Source organism: Poecile atricapillus, chromosome Z, assembly GCF_030490865.1.
Source record: "Poecile atricapillus isolate bPoeAtr1 chromosome Z, bPoeAtr1.hap1, whole genome shotgun sequence".
Taxonomy (NCBI): Eukaryota; Metazoa; Chordata; class Aves; order Passeriformes; family Paridae; genus Poecile; species Poecile atricapillus.
Genome location: NC_081289.1, coordinates 54,014,276 through 54,030,628, shown reverse-complemented (window position 1 = coordinate 54,030,628; position 16,353 = coordinate 54,014,276). Strand labels below are relative to the sequence as shown.

At 35.3% G+C, this 16,353-nt stretch overlaps 1 protein-coding gene across 3 annotated transcripts in view; it reads left to right on the top strand.

Moving 5' to 3' along the window:
• Positions 1 to 16,353, top strand: part of LOC131573263 (calcium-dependent secretion activator 2-like) — a 283,517-nt gene that overhangs the window by 242,209 nt on the left and 24,955 nt on the right. For 2 of the 3 annotated variants that reach the window (XM_058827047.1, XM_058827046.1), the window contains 6 exons: positions 1,056 to 1,211; positions 3,344 to 3,491; positions 4,511 to 4,525; positions 7,026 to 7,100; positions 10,380 to 10,463; positions 10,578 to 10,610. In XM_058827047.1, coding sequence (XP_058683030.1) covers positions 1,056 to 1,211; positions 3,344 to 3,491; positions 4,511 to 4,525; positions 7,026 to 7,100; positions 10,380 to 10,463; positions 10,578 to 10,610 — 511 coding nt within the window. The remainder of the gene's footprint in view (positions 1 to 1,055; positions 1,212 to 3,343; positions 3,492 to 4,510; positions 4,526 to 7,025; positions 7,101 to 10,379; positions 10,464 to 10,577; positions 10,611 to 16,353) is intronic. The other variant, XM_058827048.1, reaches the window with a different exon arrangement.

Below are 16,353 nucleotides of genomic sequence, written 5' to 3'. Positions count from 1 at the left end.
CTTTCTGGTTGTTTCATTTGGTTCTGAGTCTGACCCTGCTCTGTCCTGAGCACAGTCAGTGCTCACTCATTCCTTCCATGAGAGCTGGAGTCACTTAACACTTTGATAATTCTGTTCTTTAGTCATAAAGCGGAAGAAAACAACGATAGTAGTGATGTACTTAAACTGTTTGGATCTGAATTGGGACTGTCAGGCTGAGTTTTGGTTGCTTGTGTCACTCACATCCTGGAATTCAATGTTGCATAGTATACACTAATCATGAACGGTAACTCAGGCATTGCAGTACAACACATCATGAAAATGTAATTAATCTCTATTGACAGTGGAAGTGTAAATGAACTTAACTGCTTACTTTAGCTTTAAGTTGTTGCATTTTACCATAAGCAATTGTATTTAAATTTAGCAATCAAATCAGGGTGGAAGAATTTTAATACATTATGGACAATCTGAGATGGCATACAGCCATATTAATCTGCTGGTTTTGTTTGTACACAAATTTCTTTGCATAGTTTCTCTTCTCTTTTTTTCCCACACAGATCTGATGCTATTCCCCCAGTTAGAATTCATGAGTATTTATCAAGGGACTGTATGTCTGGTTATCTCTTTTAAAATATCACTTCTAGCATCTTCATTTCTTTGGTAGACTTACCGACTAGAGTTATGAAGGCAAGAAAATATATGCAGAGTCTTCACTACACTGAAAATATCCTTACTCTTCCTGTATCCTGTATTTTATTATCTTGATCTGAGAGTTGAGCTATTTAATTTTCCATGCTCCCCAGCATCCCATCTACCTCCCTATCCTGCCATATTTCTCAGCTAACAAATGAGAAATCATTGACTTTTTTCACCCTAAGGGGATATATTTTAAGTTTCTCACTACCATTTTCATGATTTTTAAACAAGAGCAACTGTGCTAAAAGATTCAGGGAAATGAAGGAGGAAGGTGGTATGATAAGGAGATCTTATTACCTTAATTATGTGGCAACTGGGATAGACATCCATACATTTATCTTCTGTTTCTTGGGGGCTTTGTTTTGTTTTGTTTCTTATAGCAATGGATCGGCTACATCAGAAGATCTTTTCTGGAAACTGGATGCTCTGCAGATGTTTGTTTTTGATCTTCACTGGCCAGAACCAGAATTTGCCCACCATTTAGAGCAGAGACTTAAACTCATGGCCACTGACATGATAGAAGCCTGTGTTAAAAGGTACAGTTGAAATGATCATTTAAAAATTGGGAGTGATTTGAAAATTAACACAGGAGGGCTTGTGCTGGCTTGCAGAGATATATCTATTCCAGAATCCTGTCACAGGAATCAGGGCAATTCTAAAGAGAGCATGACTTGTGTTTATTTCCAGCATCTGGCAATCAGCAATTTGGCAACATCTAGGAAATACAAATGAGAATTTCTCTATCTGCTGTTAATAGACCCTTGGAAGTGAATAAAGCAAGTTTTTTTTTTTCTATTCCATATTAGTGGCCAATATTAACAGAACTCAGAATTCTGGTAGAAGAATTCTTTCTCTTTTTGGACATTTCCCTCCCCCTTTACTACATTATTCTTCAAGTTCAGTTAATAGTATTATTTAATTTTTCAATTTTAGAGTACTGTCTCTAAAAAATATATTACAAACTATTGAGTATACAACATTTACACATTTATGCAACAAACAAGGCTGGCTCATAGTCATCCAAATGAAGCTAAATTTTGTAGTGCTAAACTTCTGAAAATTACAGAAAATGTAGTGCAGTTTTTCTTTGAGCTGTATCTTATTGGTATATTCTTTTAAATTAATTATAGGTGATCTGAAAAGACCTCTGCCATAGCTTTCAGTAAATATCACTCAGTTTAGAAGAAATATCTGTATGTGTAGAAAATTTACAGAGATCTACAATTAGGTGCTTCAGAAAGCTTAATCTGGACATATAAAAATACAGATTTTTAAAAAAAAATTGTAGAATGGGGAAAATAAATTTTTTAGATAACTTGTGTTAAACATAAAATGTACATTATTGATAAGAAAGGCTAAACAAGCAGAGAATCCTTACAGATGACACAGTATTGAATAATTTTCTCTAAACAGAGGAGGAAAAAGTAGAACCTCAGGCTAAGGATATGAGCCTGTTGCTAGTGTGATGAAATCACGATTAAAAATCCAGAAACATTTAAAAGAACTTTTCTATTTGATTATGAAAGGGGAGTGATACAGGGAATGGAATAAAAGTTAAAGCTCTAACAAAGAAAGGTAAGAAACACGAAAATTGAAGCAATCCATCTTGGCATAGAAGCTCAGTCAATTACAGTTATCTAAGAAATCTCAGAAAAATGTTGAAATCTTAAAGGACTAGAAGACTACTAGTATAATCTTAGTCTAATAAAACATAGAAAGAGTAGCAAAGAGATTCAATGCTACTAATACATGGATTATATTGATTTTGAGCCAGAAAAAAACAACAAACTTTATTGTCTTATTTACAGGACTATAAAATATATTAATATTTTAGTCTTAACATATATAACATACCAGTCTTAATATACTAATTATTTTTTTGTGTGGTCAAAGATACTGTATGTCAGGTAATAAAGATTAGAGTAGAAACTCATAAAAAATGATGGAATTATTCTGTTATAATTCTTGTGATATTGATATGATCTTAAGAATTTTTAAAATGGAAATAGGATTCTTCTGTTCCCATCTTCTGAAAATCTTGTGTGAATTTTTGATACTCACATTAAAAAATAAGAGTGGACATAAAATGTTTTGTCTTTAGATCTGTTGAAGTATAGTTTATTTGAGCGACAATGCTCCTTATTTACACTGATGTGAGAAGAAAATAGGGGGTTTATATGATGTATCTCCTGATACGTCTTAATTTTCAATATCAATATTAATATATTCTTAATATTAAACTCATTTTCTATTTTAAAACTCTCTTTCCATTAAAGCCAGAAGAGGATTTTTTCATTACATTTCTTAGAAGGAGGCATTTTATACATTTAAATGCATTTTAGCATAGAAAAGCTGTAAAATAAGGGGTATTTTCATTGCATTGAATTAAATTGAATACAAGGAAACATATTGTTATCTAGAAATAAAGAAGATAATACTTTTATTGTTCAACTGAATTCACTGAAGAAGTGCAGAACCTTGAGATTACCATCAATGCAATTGTTTATTGAAAGGTTGATATTCTGAATTTACAGAATTTTCATTCTAAAATGTTCTCATGCATATGTATATTGTTATGCCAACGTGTTCAGTAAGATGTATACACATTTACTGTGTTGTTCAGAATTATCAGAAATACTCATATTCCAAATTGTGTTTGAATAAACAGAACAAGAATTGCATTTGAACTGAAGCTGCAAAAGACAAACAAATCAACAGACCTGCGTATACCTCCTTATCTGTGTACAATGTTTAACGTCCTAGTTGATGCCAAGAAACAGACAGCTAAACTCTGCATACTGGATGGGGGGCAAGAGGTAAGTGGAATTTTGTGTGTTTAATTCCTATGATTGGTTGATCTGAAACATCTCATACTGCAGACTGTCCTTAGATTAATTTCAGGCTAGCTGAGATGCATCACATAGCTCTGTTGGTACAGAAGTGTGCAGCAGCTGATACCTATAAGCATCATGCAAGACACAACCCCTCATCTTCCACCAGAGAGCACACAGAGTGCTTCTGTAATTTGTTTGCTTTGACCTATGAATCTGTTGAACATTCAGAGGATTTCTTGACTCACAGCCCCTCCAGGAATTTCTCTTGGGTTGCAACAGAAAAAGAGCCCACTTCAGGACTCCTTTGTAATTGTAAAACAGAGCCGAAATATTGTCCTTTGCAGACAGGTTTTAATTTAATAAGGTTTGGTTTTAAATAGATTATAGACCCACCATTCATGGCTAGGAATATGCTGAAAATAGAGGAAAGAAATAATCAGGTAATTTAATGGGGTTTTTTAATTTGGTCTCCAAGGACAGGGACCATTTTGGCAGTAGTCTGCTGCCAGGACTGTAAATACTCCACAGCAGAGCACTGATGTGCTTTTGAAGGATATGTAAACTTCACTGACTTCTGTCACTCCCATGTTGTCACTCTCAGCAGGAATAATCTGTGAAATTAAAAGGGGATGCTATGTAGATTGGTGAGACCACCAGCAAAAAATCAAAACTGTTCTTTCTATTCTAATGCATTAGAATGTAATTTGGTTTGTAATTTGTTTGATTTGGTTTTGGAGAGACAGTAAAAACATTTTTCAGAATTTGGCAACAAAAAATGGGCGTCTGCTTTAGGCAGCTTCACAATTGCACTATATGGACTTTTTTTTCAGTTGATTTTTGCATTTCTGTACTGTGTTCTTCATTTCATTGAGTGATCTTTTCAAGTGAGCATATTCTATGTAATTGTCTTTTCTTTTCCTAATTCAATGAGACATTCATCATTTTCCTGTTATACCCTGTCGTCTTTATTTTTCCTTTTGGTTTTCCGTGACATGAACCAGTTTGCTAGTCAATGGGTAAGTGTCTTTTCATTGTTTTTTTTAATTTGCATTCTTTTTCTTTTAATATTTACAGCCACTTTTTATATTACATGGTAATATGCTTTTCATGTTAATTTGTTAGCCAAAATTCCTTCACGGTCTTACTGTGCAACAGCCTGATCATCAGCTTCTCAGTCCTTGTTCATCCTCCAGGGTGATTCAAGATGAAGTCTTCACTTTTCTGCTTTTTAGACTCAGTGTCCTGTCTTACCAGATCACAAAGTTTTGGATTCTCATCAGAAGGAAACCACAACTATCGACTCTTTGTCTGAGCTGATGCTGCCATTTCACCTTTCATGTGTGTACAAGCAGTAACCTGCAAACACACACGTGCACGTACTGCTCTGGGGACAGGCAATAGCAAATAGCAAATATGCCTATAGTGAGCTGCAGACAGATGGAATAATCCATCTTTTTCCAGGATGTGCCTTTCTCTTGCCTCTGTGGGTTATGCCTCCTGCACTGTCAGCCAGTCCCCAGCCAAAGCTCAGCCAGTTTCTTAAAGCCCAGAGTCAAATCATCTTCCACGAGGATCTGAAGTTTTGTTTTGCTGAGGGTGACTGTTTTAGTGGAAATTAGCACTGGAGAGGAGTGGGTCGGAGTATTTATGATCTCATGGTACTCACAGTAAATTGTGAAAAAAAATCAGATTAATATAATTTAAAAATTGTTTCTGAAGAAATGTCATGGTTTTGAAGCCATGTTGTGGTTTTTGAAAAGCTTGATTCAGTTCTTTTTTCACCTTGTTCAGAGTGAAGTTACTGCTTATACTGCGTTTCTACAAAATTGTATTTGCTTTGTGATGAGAAAAAAGATAAATACAAGAAAAAACAAAAAAAAATGTAGGAACTGATCTTACATAGATAGATATATTAATTTAATGTACTGTGAACATTAAGTTGCAGATACTTTCTGGGAGGGACAACTGATTTTTTTTTTTATGGATCACAGGAGTATATATAGTTTTGGCATTCATCAGTGGGAGAATAATTGTTTATTGTTTCCAGACAGTAAAAAAGCATTGCCTTCTAAAGACTTTTAAGCAACAGACACAGGCACTGTTTGGGGTGATTAGACCCCTCAGCAGATCAAGACAATATTTTATTGGTCAAGACATTAATATGGTTGGAATATAATATATATGAAAATGTAGAAAGTTCTTTGATGTATTTCCAATAAGCTCTTTTGCACTGTTAAAATGTGAATGCAGCTGCTTGTCTGAGTTGTGTATTTACATTTTTCAAGTGTTTTTAAGCTTTAAAATAAATTAAAAACAAAAATTAACATTTGGCATTCGAAGCTGTAGCAGATAAAAATATGTGGGCAAACACATCTCATAGTTTTACTGTCTCTTAACTTAAACCCAAGTTCAATATCTGTACTTACTAGAAAATCGTTCCTAAAAATATTCAGCAGATCAGAATTAATGTTTTGATTTGCATGGCGACTCTAAAACAGATGAAAAATAGCCTTTAAAACTTGGAATTCTGAAAACTATTCAGCTGGCAGATGCTGTTAGGCTAATGTTTATGCTGACCTCAGTACTTTTACTCCAAGCATTATGCTGTTAGCTGTTCCAAGTAGCCTTGAACTAGGAAGATAGGGTTAGTCTTTACAAGTCACATTTTCTGTGAAGTGGCTATTGGGGACAGTCTTTGCTGTCAGATAAATGTTTCTAAAGGAAGAATTACTGTTTAAATTGATGTGTCTACTTGACAGAATGGGATCCCTAGTTCCTGTTAATTTCAGAAGGGAGCTCGGTAGGATTATCTTAAAAGTCTTTCAGATTTATTTTAAAAGCATTTACTTAAAGGCACCTTCTTTATGAAAAAGCAAAAGAAAAAGTCTATGGAGAATGAAGTCTGTTTTACTATGCCTTCTATGGCCTATTAATTTGTTACCATCTATTCTCCTTTGTTGATGAAATTTTAATTTTGCCCTTGCTTGAGCATATTGTAAGATTTGTATAAACTGAAGCTCACTGTGCTAACAGAAAGGCTCTTTCAGGATGAACAATTGGAGCTCATTTTATTTCTAGAGGACATTTAAAATAACTTATGAATGAGAGTTGTCAGACATGAAATGCTGTATTAATTAAATCTTATTCTAGTCTTTTTGCTTCTCCAGCTAAACCAACCCTTTAGAAAAAAATACATGGCCACCTTAATTATATAGGAGAAGACAAAAACTATCCTTCACATTCCTTCGCCTGAATAAGTATAAGAACTCAATTCATCTAAATAATAACCCCATTAGCTGCTTAACTCAACAGTGTACATGGGAAAATTTTCAACACAGAATGTAAGAAACTGTTGATTGGGTGGATCATTTTCAAGGGTTTGTTCTTCTGATGTTCAAAATGATAATTTTAAGTAAATCTGATCTGGCAGGGTTATCAGCTTTGCACCATTTATGACTTACGACAAAAGTGTGTGTTCATATACATGCTAATGCTTTTTTATCTTTTGAATTACAGCAACAATACCATTCAAAAATAGATGACTTGATTGATGAAACTGTTAAAGAAATTATTTCACTTCTTGTTTCAAAGGTAAAGCTATTTACATTTTATTTTAGAATACAGCAGAAAATGGTTGAACTTTGGAGATGTATTCAAAAATCACACAGTTTTTCTATACACAGGAAAATTGTGGGGGGCAACATGATTTGTAAATGCTACTTGTGCAAATTATTACATTTTATAACAATTGAGTAAACAATTTCTGTGCAGCCTGCTACTGAGATAAGTTTGTCTTTTGTGTTTATGTTGTAGATAGGAATTGCTAGAGGCTAGTAGAACTGGTGGGACTAAATTTTGTCATTATTGTCTTACTTAATACCCTGTGTTATTTTTTGTTTCATTTCTTACATGAGAACTTTCTTCCCATCATTTAGTATTTAAATTTCTTATTTAGAGGTGGACAATATCCAGAGTTTCAGTTTAATTTCTTAATGAGATTTTGGTCCACAAACCATTTAATTAAAAATATTTTATACGTTTTTGTTTCTCGAAATTGACTTTTTAGGCTTTTATATTTAAAAATAAAAAGTATTTTGCCACGATAAAAGGACTTGGAAAATAAGTGAAGGAAACTTAAACAGTGTCTTGTCTTTCTGTAGAACCTCTATCCAGTAAAAGTCTTAAGTGATTGATATAAAAAAACAAGTTTCCATCTCAAATAGTTTGAAGGACACAGCGAATAATGATAGAAAAGAAAGCTTTTATAAGAAGTTTTGTTATCTCTACATTGAAAACTACCCACAAATATCTGATTTTCAAAGTAGGATAAATAAGCCATATATTTACAATTTGTGAGTTAGTGACAAAAAGTAAGACTCTGGTTATGTTTTCATCAAGCCTTTATTTTAACTTGTCACAGCTTGTTGTGGGGGGATGGGGATGGGAATTGGATTGACAACTATCAGTTGAAGAAGAAGGCTTTGTAGAATCATTATAGAAGTTTAAAATAAATGTTATTACTTAACAATAACTGTGTAGAAGCTACAAATTTTTGGTCTAAAGTGAAGTTTTGATGTAAACATAATTACAAGCAGTTCACTCAACAGTTTCAAGTTCTACATGTTGCCTATCATAGTTCCCAACTAATCTTCCAGTTTATGGTTTTAGTGTTATTGAAAAGGAAGAGGAAGAAAGGGGAATTTAATCAGAAAAATCATGCTATTAAATGTTTGGTTTTTTGGGTTTTTTTAATATCTGAGATTATAAAATTATTGACAACTGCAGTCAATACAGAGGAATTTGCATTATTAGTTATCATGGTAATACCAGAGGCTGAAATCTCAAAACACGGAGCAAGGTAACAAACATTCCATGTCATTGGCTGATCACTGGAAGTTTAACCAGTGTCTCCTCACTTGAGATGTGAAATGCCAGTGACATCCTGACTGCTTCTGTTTCAAGGCAGAAAGCTCCTAAGGGTACAAAGGAAGGCTGAGGTTTAGCTCTCGGTTTTGGCCAAAAAAAATACACATCAATGTGCATGACAGCCTTTACCTCTTTATTACCTCCTTTGTGTTTCAGTGCAGTAAGTGTTTGAACCATTGTCTTTAGCTTCAAGTCACTTATGAAACTAAAAATAATACTTCTCATTCAGTGAGATTTTACTTGTTAAGAGCTAAAAACTGGGTCGTTTTTACACAAGATGCATCAGTCTAAAGCGTTCAAGAAATCACAGGAATAGCACAAAACAGTGAAACAAAGAGCAATGTGTCTCAGGGTAACCAATTCATAGAATGTGAGATATGTGCAGAAATGCTTTTAGAGTTTCACAAATCCATACACTGACATCTCAGAAAACAAGTTTCCAGCTACATAACTAAGCCTTTTGTTGAAACAGACATCCTTGACATGGACATGTTTTGCTCTCTGTTATTTTGTGTCCCACTTGTGCTGGATTCGTTGGCACTATGTGTTGGATGTGTTGGCACTGTGGACACCATGTTTTTTATGAAGTCAGTCTTTTCTTTAGCCAATCTTTGCACAGCAAAGTTGAACACTTTTCTGCAGAAAGAATCCTTGTCAACCAGATAAAATTAATTAAAGTATGAACAGCATCTTCTCACAGGCATGCAAGTGCAAAGCAAAAAGTTTTGGTCTAATAAAGTGGGTGCAGAAACAACTGCCACTCTCGTGATGTGGATTTATTCTTTGATTGGCACCTGTGTACCAGTGTCTTAATTAATCACTGTAAATATGACAGGTTAGATTGATAAATGACAAATGTAGGTTTGCACTTACTCCTGCTCCTTGAACTGTTAAGAGCAGGGCTTATTGTAAAGTGATGATCTCAATTCCTCTGGAGGTGACACTGTTGTGACACTGTTACAGGGCCCATTAACAGCATGCCAGATGGAATTTTGTTCTGTCCTCACACATAAAATGATACTCTTGGTTGTGGGAATGTCAGCGTTGGGAGCAAGGGATGGCTTTTAAAACAATCTTTATATAAACTGGAAAGCAATTTATATTTGTAAAATAAATGTGCATGAATACCATGGCTGACGGATATTTTGTGTTATATACTGTGAATTACTTCAGCAACATAACATCACAGAGGATGTGAAAAGGGAATTTGTTTGCTTTAAGGTAAATTTGGGGGACTTTAAAGCTGTAATAACTGCAATTAATAAGAATTTATTTTTTTTTGTCAGAACAAAATTTTGGCAAAAAAACCTACTGCTACCTCTTACTGAGGAATCACACTACTCAGACAATAGCAGGTGAAAGTCCAGGGGAGAGAAACCACATCATACCAGAGACTTTGGGCATACATTTTCTTGCCTCCTTCTTGGCCATGGAGTAGCAGCTCAACAGCTCATGCTGAAAACCAGTGCTATTACACTTTCAGGTGAAATCAGAGCTGGTTTTCTATTGAATAGCAAGGATAAGAGAAACATGGCATCACAATCACCACCTTTAGCAATTGTGCTCCATCTCCTTGAAGCTGTGGTCCCAGAAAATAATGTGATTTCTGCACAAAATTTGTGCTGGGTACACACACTGCTATATTCAACCACATTCTAGAAGCAGCAATGTTGTGTTGGAAGCAGGCCTGCCTCAGGAGAAACTTTGGTTGGGTTTCTATTTCAACAGTGTTTCAGCAGTTTCCATCTGTTTGATCAATAAGTGAAGCTGCAGAAAGGTTATCCTTGATTTCAGTACTTTGTGAGATGGAGAAAGTGATCAGATTTACAGTTCATGTTGCCCTGCTGATCGAGGCAAATATGAGGAAGAAAAATTCCCATTCTCATTACAGATATTTAATTTTCACACTGTGCATTTAGATTTTTCTCTGTGCTTTTCCTCCAGGTTGTTTCAGTGTTAGAAGGTGTGCTGTCTAAATTGTCAAGATATGATGAAGGTACTTTCTTCTCATCATTAGTTTCATTCACTGTAAGTGTTTGGATTCTCAAAGGCTCTGTTTTTCTTTCTGTTCATAATTTTGAAATTGTGTGCAAGTTGTAATAATAAGTACTTACCGTGTGTTTTATGCTTAATTTTCTAAAGGTAAAAGCAGCTGCCAAATATGTTGATGTTCCGGTAAGTAGAATACTTTTAGATTTATTTATTCTATTATTCATAATAATTCAGAAATTTTGGGGGCATTAGCTCACATTTTTTATTGTTGACATTTTGCTTTCCTACAGAGATTCATTACAGCTTTACATAGAGTATTTAAACAGCCACTACAACCCTGAGAAGACATTTCATTTCCCTTGTGCAATAAGTAACTCTCAAAGCAAACTGTGGAAAGGTTATTCTCAATGCACTTTTTCAGTTATGGAAGAGTGAGGATTGTAAGTTAGATACCCTTTTGTGGGGGTCTTACCATAATTTGGATATATTGTTCAAATGTGTAGTATAAGAAACAAGTAAAAGCATCATACTTGAATATCCATCATAACTTGATTTCTTACTTCAGGACTCAGGTCTGCTTATTTAACCCCTTGCTTGCTCAATCTCCATTTGATTTACCATTGGTTGTGAAATGTTTGTGTGCTATAAGTAAAAAATAAAGGGGAACTGTTGGAGTTCTTTTATACATAAAGGCAAAATTCAGCTGTTAAAATATTTTTATTAGAGTATGAGAGTAGAATATCTTTCCTCTAAATAAGTAAAGTTATTTAATATTGTCATTTTCACTGTCAATATCCTTTGTTTTCTGTTAAGTCTGCATTCTCATCCCTTTTTAATGCAGTTCTAAAAAAAACTTATTATCCAAGCACAGCAAAAAAAGACTACAATTATTACATGAGTGACAATTATTATGTAAATGAAAAATTAAATAAAAACATAGATGAATTCCAAATATGCTAAACTGTATCATGGTCAGCAAAACCTACAGCAGTTCTATCCTGAAAAATGCAAGCTTAAGTGAATTTTTTTTCAGTTGATGCATGTTAAATAAAAGGAAAAATCTGTTTCTGGAATTTTTTGTTTTGTTGTCTTTATATTTGTTTTATTCATAAGATAAATTGTTACATTTCTGTTGTTTTCAGATGATGTTTTCAGTCTTTTTCCTTATTTTGTTGCCTGGGGTTTTTTTATCTTTTAAATAAGCGCTCTTTTGTTTCACAAAAAAGAAAAAAGTAGGCTTTTATTCAAAGGGATGACCTCATATCAAATCCAGTTAATTTAGTTTACATTTTCTTAATATATTGTGCTGTGCTGTGTAGCTGCTGCAAGAGATCCTTGTTGGGACACTTAAGACTCAAAGGCCTAAAGAAAAAAATTAGTGGACAAATTAGAAATTCACTGGCTTCTTTCAGATATTATGGAAAACTCTCCAAATTACATCTCTGTGAGGAGGAGACATCAAAGTCTTTTACATTGGCATGGATACATTGATGTTGAAGTTCACAATAAAAGTGAGACTGAAAAATACCTTTGCCACAAGCTCTGGGGAATATTGCAAATCAGGTCACACAGGCATGTACTCACTGTTCAGAGAAAGAGGGAGGTGAGCAGGGAGATGATTGCTGGAGCCCCACTGCCCTTCTCACATTCACTGAATGGTGGTGCTTGGCTTGAAGAAAGGACCAGATTATTGACAGGCTATCAAGATCCTTGTGTTATCACAATGTCTTCACCCCCCAGCTTTCTCACACACCTTTCCCACAGCCGAGCTTTTAAACTGGACCATAGCTCCACAGCTGTAAACTACAGATGTAAACTGTGCTTCAGGGAAGCTGTGGATCTGCCCAAAGATTTTCCAAATTCTGGAGGTCTTTTTACCTGTGTTGAAAGATTTTCATAGGTTGCGGGTTGCTTTTTCTTCTTCACGTTCTTTTGTTGTGAGGATGCAGTTGAGGCCAAGAGCCCTTACTGTCACAGCTGACAGCAGCTGTCCAGTCTGAATAGGGCCTAAAATCACCAGATGTCAAAGTTAAAAATTCCAGCTGTAAGAGGAGGCTGAAAGCCGTCACATCACAAGGTCGTCACCTGGGCTCAGAGCTGAAGTGGGAAGTGGAGTGAGGGGCAGCACACAGGGAGGAATGGACTTTGAGCTTTTGGTAGTGTGACAGTGACCTAGCAAGCCTGCACTGAAGCTAATTAAATGCCTCCTGGTTTTATTTTGACCTAATGTGTTGTAAAATTTCTTCTTGTCCTTCCTTACCATATAGCTGCATGTGTGAAAGTTACTTTAAAGTGACCACAGTCAGCTTTTTCTTTTGATGTAGATACAGATATGTGCAGTGTGTTAGACAATGGCCTTGTGCCCCTGTGCCCCACTCCATCCAAGTGAGATCACTCGGTGTATCTAGAGGAGAAAGGCGGGGAGAGGAGGGTCAGGGGGTTTCGGGGGGTTGTTTGAGTGAGTGGATTTGACAGAGGTTTTGATCTTTGATTACCAGGATTTGGCAAACAGGGAAAAATATGCTGGTTTGTAGTGAAATAAAAAGAAGCTAACTAGGCAAAGAAAATGTTAGAAGAAAATGAAGGTAGTATTGAGCAAAATGTTTTAGAGGGAGGATAAGAGGTAAAGGGGATAAAAAAGTTAAATAAAAGTAAATAAAAATAGTAAATTATTGAAAAGGTAGGAAGACATTCCTGGATGATTTTTGGTCATTTTGAGAAAAAGATTAATTCCATTAATATTGAGAGAGGGTTTAGACAATAAATAGTTGGACATGGAGGTGCACACTCCCTAGACAGCATCCCTCAATTTCTCAGGACCAGGGTGGGAAAGATAGACACAGACTTGTGGTTCATTTGGCAGATAGGTTAGTAAAAATTCTACCTACCCGTGCTGTATACCCCTCTATTCATTAATCTTGCTAGAGAATTATGATTGATTACATCCAAGATAAGAAAAAAAAAAAAAAAAGTGGTTTTGTGGGTTTTTAAACTGTTTAAGAAAACATGCAACATAAGCCTCAATTTTTCAGAATGCACTTCAAGAAGTGGGACATATGCAGTCCCGAGGAGCTCTCATTGCTTTCCCCAGCTATGCATAGAGGACTATGTGGACACTACGTATCTTTTGGTAGTTGAAACCCTGACAGAAATAATAGCAATATTGCAAAATTACCCAGACTAGGAAGAATAACAGTGACATCTTGTGATTTCCTAAAAACAATCATGAAAAAATCTAGTTGCTGATACACTTTCCTCACTGGTAATTGTCACAGTACACAAGGTTTTGCAGTGGAAAAAAAATGTGGCTGCTGTGCAAGTGGAAGAAACCAAATGTTTGGAGGAAAATAACAAAAATGTTGCAAGTAGTGTGTGAAGAATGGCATTGGTTCTCTTTTTAATGCTCTGTTTCAAAAACTGGGAGTGCAGAAGCTGTTTTGAATACACAACTCATCCAAATCCACTACAATCCTTTGTTAGTTTCTCTTAAAGTCTAAGCAATCCATAGGATATGTAGAAGTACAACCTAATATTTTTCCCTTCTTTTTAATATTCTGTTCACAAAGCCAGTTAATTAATGAGAATAGGGAAAGAATGCAGTAAAATTGAGGTTAAGGAAAAGTATGTTGTTAATCTCTAATAATTATCATTCCTTAATCATGTAGATAATTTCATTGTGTTCAGTTTCTCATCATGTAAGTCAGTTTTGCATACAAATTATTGTGTCTTTAGCTGGCCATTTCTACACACATTTGCTGCATTGGCAAATAGAACCAGAGCAATTACTCATACAAATTGAGCATCCAGTTACATGCTCATGTATATACTGCTTTTTGTTCAGAAAGGTATGTTTAAATCCCTTTGTAGGAGCCAGTAATCTATGCCAGTTACTTAGAGGGCACAGAAGGAACCTAATCCTCCCTCTCTTCATATGGGCCACCTGTCATAGCAAGTGCAGAGAGGCCATTTGAAGGAGCCAGGGCTGACAGCAGTGCACAGCTCGCACAATGCCAGCCCTCTCGCTCCGCTCTTGCCTTTATGTGGGGATCAAAGGTATGAAAAGGGGCCTCACACATGTGCCAGCATTTGACTTACGGGGTCTTGTAGAGGCAAAGAAGGAGCTCTGCCTCCTACCAGGCAGATACACATGGGGACCTTCCAGATACCTTCATTTTCAAATATCACACTTGTACTGAATGGCCTCATTTAACTGATTTTAAGAAGTAAAAACTTTTTGAGGCAAATAAGTGTTTATTCAGGTGTGGCTGTATGGTGCTATTCATTTTTAAGCTGGGTTTTCTTGTAGAACTCTATTTTTAAAAAAAAGACCACGGAAGGGATATTATCCTTGTGTTTAGGGCTTCTCCTGGCTTCCTTCTCTTCTGTATACCCAGACCTGGGAACTGGCCCTTCTGTTTTCCAGTCTGTGAAAACAAGCTATTGTAGAACTGGGAAGGCCCTGCAGCATCTGTTTTAAGTCAGCAATATTTTTGAGATACCTCTTAAATGGCAATCAGAAGGATGGCTACTAATCAGTAGGAAAGCTAAAATAGCATAGTAAAATATAAGTTTATGGAGGAAAATACCCTATATTTTAAAACCAAATTTTGTCATAGGGGCTGTAGTGATTGGAAGAATCAAAATCCCACTGCAGACATTTGCATGCCTGTGTTGCCCCATGAATACAATGAAACTGTATGTATATGAAAAGGTGTTTGTGTAAATGCTTGCAGAATCACAGTTTAAATTTTCTACACTTCTCAAAACACACACATTTCCTCCTTGCCAAAGTTGCTGTTTCTTTTCAGGAAGATGTTTTTGAGAAAGAGAAAATGCATTGTAATTTTCATTTAAACAAAACAATTTATTTTATAACCATGTGAAATTAGAATTTTACCTTTATAATAGACTGATTATGCAAATGGTGCACCTTCCTGCCTGGCTTATGTATTTCATGTATTTCATTTTGTAAGAAATGATGGGGATGATGATCTAGCCATGCATACAAGTAGTTTTTATTCCAGAAGTATTTTAATGATATTTTAATTTTGTAATTCCAAAGCCCAAGTGATGAGCCTTGCAGTATTTAGAGAAGAACTTTCAGGCAGTGAAATTTTCCAACATGCTCTTTCATTTAGTGGTAGACACTGAATAAGGAGCTCCTGTGTTCCTCACAATAGCCCCCTCCAGCTCATCACTCCTTTTCATTGCATTGTTACAACCATGCTGTAGTTAAAATTACTCTCTCCAGGATGCAAGGGGGGGGAAAGAGGTGGAGAGGAGAACAAGCACAAAAGTGGATAAATGTTGTTATTGTATTTTTTGTATTGTATTGTATTGTTATTTATTAGTCTCTAGCATCTGTTCTCATCTCTGAAACATTAATGCTTTGGCAAGATAGCAACTCAGTAAAACTAGTGTAGTGGGTTGAGGCTGGTTTCTTGGTTTTTTGGTGATATAAGTTCATTTAATAGTCTATGATGCTAAGAAATGTTCTATGACAAATGTCAAAGTGAGAATAAACATAACTTAAGTATCACAAATGTACATGATTTTCACTGAGATTTATGCCAAACTGTTGCATTGCAAAATACTGTTCAGAAACTTAGGTATACCTAGCCTGTAGGAAAATGCCTAATATTAGTGGCAGCATTAAACCCACTGCAATCTTTCAGCAGCAAAATATTTGAATGCCTGGAACTTAAGGCAATGCAGCATTACTTTTCAGTAGATGCTTCAGGCAAATATTGCCAGTGAGACCCATGCATGTCAGTCATAAAACAGCTTCTACAACATCTTGGAAGCTGAAATAATGTGTTTTAACATTTGTCCATGTTAAATAGAAACTTTGATAATGTTTTCCTGTTCAAATGGGGAAAATTAAGCTGTTTCTTCTTTATCTGAATTTATTGCTATGAAAAGGTGC